Source organism: Somniosus microcephalus, chromosome 15, assembly GCF_052327205.1.
Source record: "Somniosus microcephalus isolate GS21.2 chromosome 15, FLI_Smic_1.0, whole genome shotgun sequence".
In the NCBI taxonomy this organism is placed as follows: Eukaryota; Metazoa; Chordata; class Chondrichthyes; order Squaliformes; family Somniosidae; genus Somniosus; species Somniosus microcephalus.
This window is the reverse complement of record NC_141001.1, coordinates 53305991-53320177: the sequence shown is the minus strand read 5'-3', so window position 1 is coordinate 53320177 and position 14187 is coordinate 53305991. Positions and strand designations below refer to the sequence as shown.

General features: G+C 47.0%; 1 protein-coding gene across 4 annotated transcripts in view; it reads right to left on the bottom strand.

Annotated features, from left to right (window-relative positions):
* Positions 1-14187, bottom strand: part of eps8l2 (EPS8 signaling adaptor L2) — a 282983-nt gene that overhangs the window by 25298 nt on the left and 243498 nt on the right. For all 4 annotated transcript variants that reach the window (XM_086007782.1, XM_086007781.1, XM_086007783.1 and 1 more), the window contains one exon: positions 13158-13269. In XM_086007782.1, the coding sequence (XP_085863908.1) occupies positions 13158-13269 (112 nt within the window). The remainder of the gene's footprint in view (positions 1-13157; positions 13270-14187) is intronic.

Sequence of the window (14187 nt, the reverse complement as noted above, 5' to 3'; positions counted from 1 at the left end):
GCAGATCTGGCTGAAGCAGGTGGCAGAGCTCAGTGACCACCTCCTTGCTGAATCGCAGCCTCTGAAAACACTGCTCCTCAGACATATTGATGTATGAGTACTGTTAACGGAAAACCCTGGGAGCGTAAGGTCTCGTGTGCCGACGCCTGTTGGCCCTCCTCCGTCTGGCCATGATTGCCACTCTCTCTCTGCGTCTCTGTGCCCTCTCAATGTAATGGAGAAGCACGACGTTCCCATCCATTGCAGCCCCCATAGTACGTGGCCACTCAAAGTTATGCCGGTGAAAAAGCAAAGCAACTACAAAGTTCTGGTCAGAAGCCAAAAGTACCTCAGCGAGCGCTGACTCAATGCAGAAATTTCTCTCCCTGCAAATCTCTCTCTCGCTCTCAGAAGGAGTGGTCCAAAAATGGCTACCACAAAGAAGCCAGGAAGAACCCCCTTTAAATAGCGCCCCCCCAGCCCCACAGCGACTGGGAACCGTTCCAGTCAACCTGTCGTTGGGAGCGACAGGCGGAAAGGAGGGGGGCGCCACTGAATTTCTGGTCCAGGGCGCCCCAAGGGCGTTGCACTCTGAAATGATGTCAGGATCTGCGTGTGCAGCTGAGCGGGCGTTGCGGTTTAACGCCGTCGCTAAATGTCTGCTCAATTTTGTGACAGGCGCAGGTATCGCCGCGCCCAGGCGCTAGCTGGTTCGCGCCCCACTTATCGCCCTCTTAAGGCGCTAACGGGTGGCACAACCAACTGAATTTCTCCCCCAAACAATCAAAGAACCATAGTGGTTCATCTGAGACATATAGGGGGGATGTTCTGGTTTGGATCAGAAACAGTACAAAAGATAATGTAACAACAACATATGTGACGGGTTGTGGTACATTACAAGAAAAGGTGTATAGTTGGGAAATAAAAGAAGGATATCGTGTGTGTATCAGATGCGGGATAAGAGACTCTCCTAGAGATGGAAAATAATAAAGCCAAAATAGATAAATTAGAAAAAGACAAGCTACGGCTGATAGAAGAGACTCTAACGTTAACAGAGATAACAAAAACGTTAACGGGCGAGAAGTCAAACTGGGAAAAAGAGGCTGTAGAGTTAAAAAGTAAGAATGAAATTCTTCAGGGCCAGGTCTGTGCTTCGACAGCAATAATACAGCAACAGAGTATTAATGCAGTTCACGCCGGCGCTGCCATGCAGAACCTTGAGGAGGCTCGGTGTCAGGTAGCCTCCTTAACAAAAGACAATGATTGTCTTACTAGACAATTAAATGATTCATGAGGAGCCCTAAGGGAGGCTCTTCAGCATCCCCAAAGGGAGTCGAACCACAGGCAGTGTCATATTACTATACAACAGTTGGAAAGCCAGCTGGGTAAACAACGGGCTGTAATAGCGGCAGTCACGGAAGTAGACCCCCCCCCGCGAGATATGATAAACAATGTGAGGAGATCAGCGGAGAACTATATCCTCCCTTACTACAGCTTTCCCAAAAGGCCCCTGTTTCGTATACCACCATCAACCTGGCTGAGAGGCCCCCAGCCTATACTGATAACAATATCATAAAAACATCAGAGGACGAGCCTGCACCCTTTAAAGCCCCAGTTAATGTTCTGACTTGCACCCAGGTGACTCCTAACATGCCACCAGCTGTTGACGGTGACCAGACACAGGCAGGAGCACAACCAGCGGCAGCTTACCTGGGAATGTTATGGGCGATCCCAGCCCCTGAGCTATGCAGAACTACAGGCATGTGTCCAGCAATTTGGACCAGTTAACCCACGAACATGCCCCATAGAGCTAAGGCAATGTATAGTGGGGTTCCGGAATTACCATCCTAATTTTGAGGACAGTGACATGAAAAATGTTACTGTCTGCCCTGACCCCGGACCTACGAACTAGTCTGCACTATATGGCCTTTAATGTGGGGAACCACCTGAATAACTTAATCACAACTATACAAACAGCTCTGGGCTTGGACACTATTGATCTGGTTCAGAAATTAAACCAGTCTCAACAAGGGCCTCATGAGACCCCTGCTGCATTTGGGGATCGGTTGTACGCGGTTTATGAGATGATGCAGGCACGCCCCAATGACAATGTCTTAAACAGGAAGGATGAGGCAGCATTTAAAAAAATATACTTAAAGAATATTCAGGCCCCACTGCGAGCAGCCTTAGGGCACACTGTCAGCCACAACTCGCAATGGACAGACCTTTTAAGAGACACTAACGCTGCATGGGCCTACGCTAAAACTCAGGTCCAGGTACCAACAGCAGAGACACCAGTGCATGTAGTTGAGGGACCCCAGTCCTCCCCAGCGTCACCACCCCGCAAGCAAGTTATAACTACGGAAAGGTGGGACACTTTGCAAAGGATTGCCGAGGTCCTAGACAGACAGGCTCTGGAGGTGGGAGGAATAATAATAATTACTCGCGATATGGTCCGTCCCGTTCACTCAATCCAATGGAATGTAAAATAGACGCCCTAGGCTCATGTATGGAGAGAATGTCATGTATTATGCAAACTCTTGCATCGACCCAGATGTCGGGGTGCCCCGTGGCTCCAACTATGAGCTCGTCATTCCCGCCCCCACCATTGCCCCAACAACCCAACGGCCCACAATGACGGAGTCCGGCCCCATCGACCTGGTCTGAAGTGGGGTTCAGACGAGATGGCCATGGTCAACTGGTGGTCTCAGCTTTGCTGCCTGGGGGCCGACAGCAGATTATGCTAATAGACACCGGTTCATCTGTTACAATCCTGCATACCCCAGACCCTGAACGCCAGCCTGAAATAGGCAAAAGTTGCTTCGTAATAACAGGAGTCACCGGCGCACAGGCACCAGCGTATCCAGGAGAGGAAGTTAGTATTTTCCTTGATGCCTTCCCCATAAAAATCACTGATCCATTATATATGTGTATGATCAACGAAATGGGAATACTTGGCAATGACACCCTACGGGGAATAACTGTTTGTGGGTTGAGTCTAAACTGGGAGATGTAGTGCAAATTTCAGATGCCCACTCGGTGTTTGCTATAAAGAAGCCTGAGCAGTTAGCACTGCCAACACATTCTCTGTCTGCTGTTAACTCCTTAGTGACTAAACACACAGCAGCCTTTGCTAAGTCTAAACACGACTGTGGGAGAATGGAAGGGGAAACGCGAATTAATGGTTCACCCCATCACGCATGTAAACTGTAGTGTATGTACCCGTCTACCTTTAAGGGAACTATTGAATGTAACCGTTCACCTTTAAGAGAACTACTTTAGGTGTGGCACTATTTGTTTGGCTTCTGTATACTGTAATACCGATAGTGACCACACCAGTATATAAGTGTTGTGGCAGGATTGCTGGGGCAGATTCGCCCTGACCTTCGAATAGTAAAGACCTGTTTGTTTGTTACTCCTGAAGTCTGTGTCGTTATTAACTGTACAACCCACAGACTTTACAGTGGCGACGAGTCCGATCGTACCCTGCGGCAAGACTACCAAAGCAACGAAGAGCGTCGAAGAGAGGCAACCGCCCTCGTCGTGCTGCTGAAAGAAAACACGAGGCTGCAGCAGGAGGAAGGAGGAAGACTTTAGCAACAAAAGCTTCCGTCTGCAACAGGCACTGACTACCCTTCTACCACGGTGCGGAGTGAGCCGATCAGCTGGAAACAAGGCAGCCGCGGAGACTGTGAGTAGGGGAAGGTGTAGAGAATATCCGGAGGATAAGGGCTGTGCACTCGACCATGGTCGAGGGGGAACGGAGCCGGTCAGAAAGTCGGGTCCAACGGCGTCGTGAGACAGTCGGACCTCGATCGGCGGGAAAAGCCGGGCAGCGACCGCAGCCACGAAGCGCTGAGACTGGGAGTAGGCGCGGGAAGAGGAACCCAGCTGCAGCCGGGGAGGGAAACACCGGTCTGCGAGAGGGCTGGGAGGCGAACAGGAACCGTGCGGGTGGGAGAGAGAGACAGAGCCGAGCAAGGGGAGAGAGACTGCGCGAGAGCCAGTCCAGCGGCTGAGCTGTTCTCCACCAACGGGGTACCCAGAGCCGGTAGAACCGAACGTGCGGGAGAGGGAGAGACAGAGCCGAGCAAGGGGAGAGAGACTGTGCGAGAGCCAGTCCAGCGGCTGAACTGTTCTCCACCAACGGGGTACCCAGGGCCGGTAGAACCGAACGTGCGGGAGAGAGCGACAGAGCCGGGTACGGAGAGAGAGACTGCGCGAGAGCCAGTCCAGCGGCTGAACTGTCCTCCGTTAACGGGGTGTACCCAGCGCCGGTAGAGCCGTGCGGGCGGGAGGAAAAGACAGAGCCGCGTAAGGGGAGCTGTGCGAGAGCCAGCCCAGCGGCTGAACCTGTCCGCTGTGGGGAAAGCGTACCCCTTCCACCGGGAAGAAACGTGGGAAGCCGCCATTAGGCGGAGGAGACGACAGAAGCGGGAAACCGCCATTGAAGTGGGCGGGGAGAGAAAGGAAGAGCGGGAAACCGCCATTTTCGCGGGAAAACCGCCATCTTAACTGACATACCGCCATTGAAGTGGGCGGGGAGAGAAGGAAAGAGCGGGAAACCGCCGATTTCGCGGGAAAACCGCCATCTTAGAAATAAACAAATAAATAAGAATACTTAAAGAAATACTGGTGCTGCTCCCAAGGGAAGAAAGATGCCTAAGCGAGGGAATATTAACGACTTTAATTCTGAAATAGAAGACTGGGCCACGTACGTGGAACGCATAGAGATCTATTGCGAAGCCAACAAAATAGAGGAAGATGACAAGGCGATAACATTGCTAAACTCGATGGGGGCAAAAACATACGGGCTCTTGAAGCATCTAATAGCACCAGATAAACCAGCGGATCAGACCTTCGAAGAGATTGTGGCTGTGCTGAAGGACCACTTGAACCCCACACTGTTGATGCTGGCTGAACGATTCAAATTCTACGCAAGAACGCAGAGGAAAGACGAAAGCAATGCGGAGTACTTGGTCGAACTGCGTAGGCTAGCGAAATACTGCCAGTTCGGAGGGAATCTGACAGAAGCACTGCGGGACAAGTTCGTATGCGGATTGTCCAAAGAAGGGACGCAGAAGCGACTACTGGAAGAGAACGACCTCACACTGGACAGGGCTGTCCTTATAGCTGCATCGCACGAAGCCGCAGCGAAAGGAACGGCGGAAATGCAACTAAAGGCGGCGGCACTCGGGGTGGACCAAGTTACTTCAAGCACAACAAAATGCTACCGTTGTGGGAAGACAACGCATGACCAGAATCAATGCTGGTTTAAGAACCAAGAGTGTAGGAAATGTGGCAAACTGGGTCACATCGCGAAGGTATGCCGGTCAGGGAAGAAGACCAACAATCAAAGGAAGCCACCACAAGAAAAGTACAACAAGGTACACAAGGTGGCTGAGAAGAGTTCAGACGAACAGAATTCAGACTCAGACCCAAACAACCAGGAGCTGGGTAGTCTGAGAATCCACAATGTGGGTAAAGAAACGGATCTACAAACCATCTGGGTCATACTAAAAATAGCTGGAGTCCAAGTAAGGATGGAGCTGGACACTGGATCAGCTCTATCAGTCATCAACCGAAGGGACTACCACCGGCTATTCTCTCACATACCTTTAAGAAATACCAAGTTCGTATTACAGACATACACGGGGCATAACGTATACCCCATGGGGAAAATAAGAGTCAAGGTGAAAGATAGGGGTAAAGAACACCCAAGAATGAACTTGTACGTATTACCTGAAGGAGGACCACCACTTCTAGGACGGGAGTGGATTAAGAAAATAGATATGGAATGGCACTACCTAAAAGCCATAATGAGGGAGGACTCGGTGCAAGCTATCAGCTCAGATTCTGAAATGGATGACGATAAGACCAATTCAAATATGGAAGACAAGGCTAAAAGGGACTTGCCGATGATGGGGAAGGAAACGAAGACATGCAGAAGGACTTATGTTACCAAGAAGAATAAAGCTGCAGAGCAGAACTCCAGGTTGACAGAGAATTCTGAGCCTGTTCAAGCAAAGGATTCATCCACGACGGAAGAACACCGAGTTCGGACTCAAACTTATGTCAAAGTACGACAACAATTAGAACAGTTGAGGGACCGTCTCGTACAAGAGATGAAAAATATGGAAAAGTTCTGGGACACCGAATGGGAGAACCTGGAAAGACAACAGAGACAGCTAGCTCAAGCAGAGAGCGACCATAGAGCCATCGTGGCCAAATACCAATCACATTCCCCTGATGCTGTTCAGGAACTAGAATATTTACAGAACGAACCAAAGGAAGAGGAATCTTCAGGAAGCCAGGATTTTATCCCAGTTCATCTCTACGACTCGTTGCAAACAGAGTGTAACAAGTTGAAAGAACAGTATGAACAGGCCCAGACTACAATCCTGGAAGGGGTTAACTCGGCAACCTCCGAAAAGCTAGTTTTAGTGAAAGCATCTGAACAGCTAAAGGTTGAACATGAGCGAGAATTACAAAGGCTGCAGGAAATGTTTGATGAGCTCCAGGCCAAGACAGACTCATCGGTAGAGATTCCATCCATCGATGAAAAATTAGAGGTGGAAGACATAGCAGAACATGAAATTCAAGATGTCCAAGAACTCATTAAATTATTGAAGGCAACCCAGGACAAATATGAGGCGGCAATGGCCGAGGTTCAACAACTTGAAGAACATATTCAACTAGGAATCCGGGCAGTGGAAGGAAAGGCAACTGGAAGGATCACAGAGACTGTAGGAATGGCCCCTGAACAGGAGTTAGAGAACATCAAGGCGCAACTTCTTCGAGCGCTTAAAACCAAAGTACCGGAGGAAAGGAAGGTGGAAACATTGGAGGGAAAGGTGGATGAAATGGAGAAGACTCTAATCCACAGTGTCCCCGTAGAAGAGTTAACGGCCAGCCAACTCTTACACACGCTGAGGGACAAGACTCCAAAATGGGAACATGAGTTTCAGGGTTCAAAGGGAAAGAATTCGGAGCTTCCAAAAGTCACGGATATAGCTGAGGTGGCAACACAGCTTTTACAAGGATGCCAAAAGTACGCTGAATTGCGTCAAGGGGAACAGAAGGGGGTGGAAACAGATACTCCAGTAGAAGGATTAAATAGCCTGACAACGAAATCCCCGATGGAAGGGAAGGTATTGAACTCACAAATGAGGCCAGTAGTGAAGGAATGGCAGACATCCCCGGAAGAGCGGAATGAATATGAATGTTTGAAGAAGTCTTTTCAAGAAAGATGGTTAGGGAAGGAACCACCGTCGGCTAACGTCCAGATGGATAAGAAGGAAGTAGAAGGGCCTCTCACTGGCCTAACTCAGGACGACCCCGAATATTACCATGACCTGTTGAGTGACACTGAATATTACGAGGATCTGGTCTGCTCAGTTTGTGATGAAAACTCCCAAAGTGCTGAAATCCGGATGAAGCACTTAAGGTCTAAGGAACATAGAGAGTTGGTGGCGCTACAGCTGGCAGCCGAGAAAGGAGCTCCGAGAGTGTCAAAAAGGCAGAAAAGAAAAAGAAGAAGCAGAAGATAATAACTGTCTAAAATATTAGCACTTCTACCATCTCAGGCGGGACACTACGAAAGGAACTAAATTAGTTGAAAAACTGGAAAATATCAAGACAGCCAGTTGGTTGTAAAAGTCCGCACTGCTGGTTCAACAGGACGAAAGTTCAAGCTGTTACGTCAAGAAAAAGGCTATGGAGGAGTCACACTAGCCATGTGAACCGGCTACACCAAAGAGATGTTGTTCGGAACGAGTCAAGATCAGAGACTGAATCTATGAACTGTTTCCGCAGAGACTGAACCTGTGAACTGTTCCCACCGAGATTATATCTGTAAATTGTTTTATATGACATTGACTCCACCGAGATTATATCTGTAATTTGTTTTATAGGAAGTTGAAGATATGTATGTTTAACGGGGACTCTGTAAGTAATAAGCTAAAAAGGGAGGATTGTAGTGTATGTACCCGTCTACCTTTAAGGGAACTATTGAATGTAACCGTTCACCTTTAAGAGAACTACTTTAGGTGTGGCACTATTTGTTTGGCTTCTGTATACTGTAATACCGATAGTGACCACACCAGTATATAAGTGTTGTGGCAGGATTGCTGGGGCAGATTCGCCCTGACCTTCGAATAGTAAAGACCTGTTTGTTTGTTACTCCTGAAGTCTGTGTCGTTATTAACCGTACAACCCACAGACTTTACATAAACAATACCCGATTCCCCGGGAGAGTATTCCGTATTTGCGAACAGTCATTGCCTCATTAGAAGAGCAGGGAGTACTGCGCAAAGGTTCGTTTACCACCAATTCCCCTGCATGGCCAGTTAGGAAGCCAGATGAATCCTGGAGGTTTACTATTGATTACCGAGCCCTAAACAAAGCTTTCTCACGTCAAAGTCCGACTGTTAGTCAAGCCCCTTCGCTACTGACATCCGTACCCTGCAAAGCTACTGTTTTCTCTACCCTAGACATAGCGAATGGTTTTTGGAGTATCCCAGTTGCTCAGGAGGACCAGTACAAATTTGCTTTCATGTTTGAGGGGCAGGGCTACATGTTTACGTGTTTACCGCAAGGGTTTCATAACTCACCATCAATCCTTCATCAATATATGGCATGAGCAGTTAAAGGCTTTACTAAATCCTACAGGTACACTCTATCCTACAATGAAGTACAGTGAGGTCTCAGGGGGTGGATAGTGATGTCTCAATGCTCCAACATTAGACTAGCAAGGACAATTTACTCTGGGGCCTGTCAGTCCAGAAAGGAGAAACTGTTTCCACTGGCAGGAGGGTCGGTAACCAGAGGACACAGATTTAAGATAATTGGCAAAAGAATCAGAGGGGGAGATGAGGAGAATTTTTCTTATGCAGCGAGTTATCATCTGGAATGCCCTGTCTGAAAGGGCGGTGGAAGCAGATTAAATAGTAACTTCCAAGGGGAAATTGGAATTATACTTGAAAAGGAAAAAATTTGTAGGGCTATGGGAAAAGAGCAGGGGAGTGAAACTAATTGGATAGCTCTTTCAAAGAGCCGACACAGGCACGATGGGGCGAATGGCCTCCTTCTGTGCAGGATGATTATATGATTCTAAGTGCGCAAATTCATTAGTGGCCCCCTACAGAAATTGGGAGATTGTGTTTTGCACAATTATCGTGCTGTGTGATACCAGACTAACAGTTGGGGAGGTAGAATATTAATGAAACACGTTATTTTAAATTTATTACTTTACTGGCAATATTTCAATTTCAAATGGTTGCTTGTGAGACAGGCAGTTGGAATGAAGATATTGCAGGGACACCCAGTGGCTAGAGAGTAGAATGGCATGAAGAGTCAGAGCAACTAGATTAAAATAACAGCTGTTGCTTTTGCACTGAACATTATTATTATGTGATATACAGGAGTCCCAACCCAACAGCGGTTTTGCCATACGTGGATTTCAAGTATACACAGTTTCCTCTCTGCGACAAATTTTGTGAACTGCGGCAGTAAATTTTGCGTATACGCGGTTTTTATACTTCCAAACACGAGACTCCATTCATCCGCGCCGCTCTTTTGAGCATATTTACTACCAGGCGTGGTCTCGCTCCATTCGTGGATATACTGTGTGTGTGTGTGAACGTTGTCTCATTGCTACCCATTTTGCCTTTAATTACAGTATTGTATTGTTCTGTTTAGCCCTTAATCATGGCCCCTAAGTGTAATCTCAGTGGTAAAGGTGAATCAATAGCGAAAAGGGCAAGGAATGTACTAACCTTAGATAGGAAATTAGATGTCGTTAATAGACTTGCCCGTGGTGAAAGTACAGCGTCGGTTGGACGACTAATGAGGGTTAACAAGTCCACCATTAGAACCATAAAAAAAAGTGAAGTGTCAATAAGGGCTAGTGTTACGGGTGGCTCTTCAAAAAAGGAGTTGACGGAGGAGGACCTTGATGAGCTGATACAGCATTCTAGTGAGGCAGAGGATGAGGACGAGGACGAGGTGGAGAAGTCGAAGATGACAAGTGCCAACCTTAGCAAGGCAATGCTCCTTGCTACTAATCTCGTGGACCTCTTTATGGAGATTGACCCATTCTTGGAGCGTACTTTAAAATTCAAGCGAGGTTTGGAGGATTTAATGAGACCATACAAGCAGGTCCAGAAAGATATTCAGAGAAAAATGAGTCAACCATCCATCGCAGAATTATTTAAGAAACCGCCCAGTTGATGACCCAGTTGCATCAACCAGCCACGATGTTGCTTCTCCACATTTACCCCCCCTCGATTGATGATCTTTTTTATTGTGTTGTTTAAAATAAAGCAACTTATTTAGGCTCCGACGAGTGTAAATGCGGCCGCGTTCCCCCATACCCTATTTTTCCCATAAGGTCTTATATTTGCCAGCCGCAGTTTTACCAACCACAGGGGTTTTCAGGGACGTATCCCCCGCAGTTGGGGAGGGATTCCTGTATTTAACACTGAACTGTCCTTTCACAGCGCCGCCTACAGGTGTAACAGGTACTATAGGTAAACGTTGACAGTTTTCAGGTAATTTTGGCCATACACAGAGCCTGACATGGGAGTTTTCAATGCATTTTGAAAAGGAGTGTTGTTGACCCACTCATCCTTTTTACCATACAATAGATATACATTTTTTCAGTCTGCCAATGATGGAAACCCATCACCAGCTTTAAGAGACTCCAATTCAAGCCACTAAAAATCTGACGAAGGGTCATTGACCTGAAACGTTAACTCTGTTTCTCTCTCTACAGATGCTGCCTGACCTGCTGAGTATTTCCAGCACTTTCTGTTTTTATTACTAAAATATCAATATGGGTAGAATTTCTGTTTCCCCTGTGGAGTGCATGCTTTCTCCCTGTAGGGATATACTCCATTTATCCACATCCAGAGAGCCTGGGCACAGGTTAGAAGAGCTGTGGCATCAGGACCACTAAGTTTGTGTGAAGGGTACTGCTGGAGTTTAGTTTAAGCAGCTAAAACTACGTGGCTTAACCAGCACAGAGTACCTATGAGCTTCCTGCTGCTTGTCCAGCCAGGACTATTTTATCAATGAAAGGGTTACCTGTACAGGAATAAGCATTCTATTAAAAATGTGCAATTTTGGGGGGTGAATTTGCAATTTAGAAATGCAAATTTGTGGCATGAGGGTGAATGCTTTTTAAAAAGAAATCCATTGAAATTGCACTCTGTTGGCACAGGGCGGGATTGTCTGGATTCCTTCTGACTGGCAAGATCCTTCAGCAAGCCATAACTTAAAAAAAAAACTTCCCCCATCATTTCCAAACTTGCAAAGGCGCCTGTTGCAGCTGCTCCATCCCCTCTCCCTCCTGCTCTCGTGTTTTAATGGCCCCACCTGCATCTTTTAATGATGGCCAGTGTGCTCGCATCAGTGGCTTACTGGGCTGATTAAAGAGCCCTGTTTCTGGTAGTCCTCATCTGACTCAGTGGCCATGCCAACTTTCTGGGCTATTTTATTCTGACCCTCCAGGTTTTCCAAAGATGAATAATAGACAGAGAGTGGGGGGGGGGGGGGGCGGGCGGGGGTAAGAAAAGGGGAACAGAGAACCTGAAAAGAGGAAGAAGGAGAGAAAAAGAAAGGAAATGTGAACTGGATGTGGGTGGGGGAGAGGGAGAGACAAGGGAGTGTACATCTGAACCAGGTGGGAGTAGAAGAGGGAAGGAGAAAGGGAGGGAGAGGGAGAAAAAGAGGGAGGGAGAACGAGAGAGAGAAAACATGTGAACCAGATGGGGGAGAGGAAGGGTGGGTGAAAGGCGATAGAGAGAGATAGATAGAGAGGGGGCAAGCGAACTAGAGAGGAGAGTGGTGGGCTGAGGTAGCATGTGAGCCAGATTTGGAGTAGAGTGGCAAAGGCACCTCCCAAAAGACCAGAAGATTACCTGTTCAATTTTCACTGTGAGAGTTTGCTGATCCCAGTGGGATTAGTTGTACTACAACTCACCCTGCATGAAAAGGAGGGGAGATTCAGCTATGGTTCCTACCTCTGATTTCTACCTAGTAACCCTTCCTGGAAAGCACATGTGTGTAGATCCTGGGATTGACTTGATTCTGACCTTCTGGTGACAGGTGTGTAATCTTGGAGCCATCTTGACCCCAAGGAGACCCTACTAACCTCCCCCAAGTAGGATCGTTACTAGCTGGTCAATAGTGCGTTTTGGAGTCAAACTATCCCCAGAAATCAACCACAAATTCCTTCTCAACAATCCTGTAGTTGTACCATTGCAATTGTTAATCCTTTTGCATGAATGAAAATACACATCAAAGACATGGAGCTGCCTGTGCAAGAACAGGGTCAGAACTAAATACCAATCATTTATACACAAACCCCAAATTAAAACAGAATATTCAGCAACCTTTGTGTGATTTCAAGGTTATTGTCAAATCAAGGGAGTCACAGGACAGTTACAAACTACTTAAACAGAGCTTTCCCAGTGGGTCGTCGTCGTCGTACGTGTCTTCACACTATTCCCTTTGGGGAACTGTATGAAGTGGTGGAAGGATTTCTGGCCGCGATTAACACTCCTTCCGTGACCGTAACCATCTTCGTACCAGCCATTAGGGTGGTTAGTCCTATGGCGGGAGGGTTTTACGGGCTCCCACAACCCATATGGGGGGGGGGGGGCCACCCACACCCACGGACGCAAGTATCCCGCTGGATGTCAACCCAGAATTTAGAGCCGGAGCTCCGACTCCACTTGCTGGGACTGTCTGGAGCGGGGTTCGAAACCCTACGCCTTCTGGCCCAGCGGCGGGGATGCTACCGCTACGCCAAAGGCCCACTCCCTCCCAGTGGGTAAATATACCACATGTTCTGGCACAGAGTTACTCAGATTAAGTGAGTCCCAGGTTTTACTGAGTTAGTTGAACTCAGCAGCTGGGGTGCAACAACTGGCCCCAGTACCTGTGAACTAAGAAAAGGAGGAAAAACAGCCTGGGGTTCCTTCTCCTGATGGCTTTTAGACATTAAGAATGGCCATTTGGGCGAGGTACTAGATGGTTTCTGGGACCAGTGGGACTGTACCCCAGTGAGAGTCAGTGCCTTCTGCATCTCTTGATTAGATGGCAGGAGTAATTAAATCACACACACACACACACACATGCTACCTGAAAGAAATAGAGAAAGAACAGTTTCTCACCTCCAGTATCTCATCCTTTAGGACAGAGAGTTCATTGGCATTCCTTGCCACAAAGTCATACACTATCTGAACATACTTTTTCGGTTGGTGAATTCCTTGTGCCTCATAATTTCTATTGAAAGAAACAAAACAGGCAACAATTCTAAACATCCTATGCAGTGTTCTACTGTAGGGGCATGTAATCATTATCAAAAAGGGGATAATAAGGCAAAAAGCCTGGAGATATTTTTTCTGTGTATGCTGGTGATGTGAAATTACATGTTGGTTTTATGTCTAGCCCCTGCCTAGCATTATCTTCAGCAGCAGTAATAGATAGCAAATTATGGGGAAAAACTAGTCAGTACTATTCAGATATCCCCTCATCTGCCTTGTAATCCCTTTCCGACACTTCCCTGTACCTGGAGTTTGAGGTAAACTTTCATCAGGACACATGGGCGACTTGGTTGCCATTGGCACTAGTACCACTGAGCACTACTGCTGACAAGGAAACAGTGTCCACAGAAATAAATATTCTTGTCCCCAGCACAGCGAGTCTTCACCAGTAGAAATATCTTGGCAATCAACTGGTGTTAGAGATAGTCCAAATAATCACAGTGACAAGAGGCCTATTCCCACAGAAAGCTTGAATTCAAATGTACTTTTACCACACTGCTCTCCAACTTTGTGTCATTTTGAGTAATGTCACTTAGTTTAAACATAAGGTCTGCTCTTCAGGGGTGCCCTGCCAACTGTTCACATTCATGTTTACAATGCAAGTGATATTATTATGTACTTCAGTTACTCCAATACAATCTTGCACTGATCACTTTTCTGTTTGACTCAAAAAATGAAGAATATCTCTGACTTATAAATGTGAATCTTATAAATTTGATAAAGTAGTAGTTATATTAAAGAGAGTTAAATAAACAATGCAAACCCCTCAATTAGGCCCCAGTCAGTAACTCACTACCACATATATAAACTATCTGAATCCATACCTTGTCATCACTTCTGCTTATGTACTATGTTCCATATAATATTTTTGAATCCA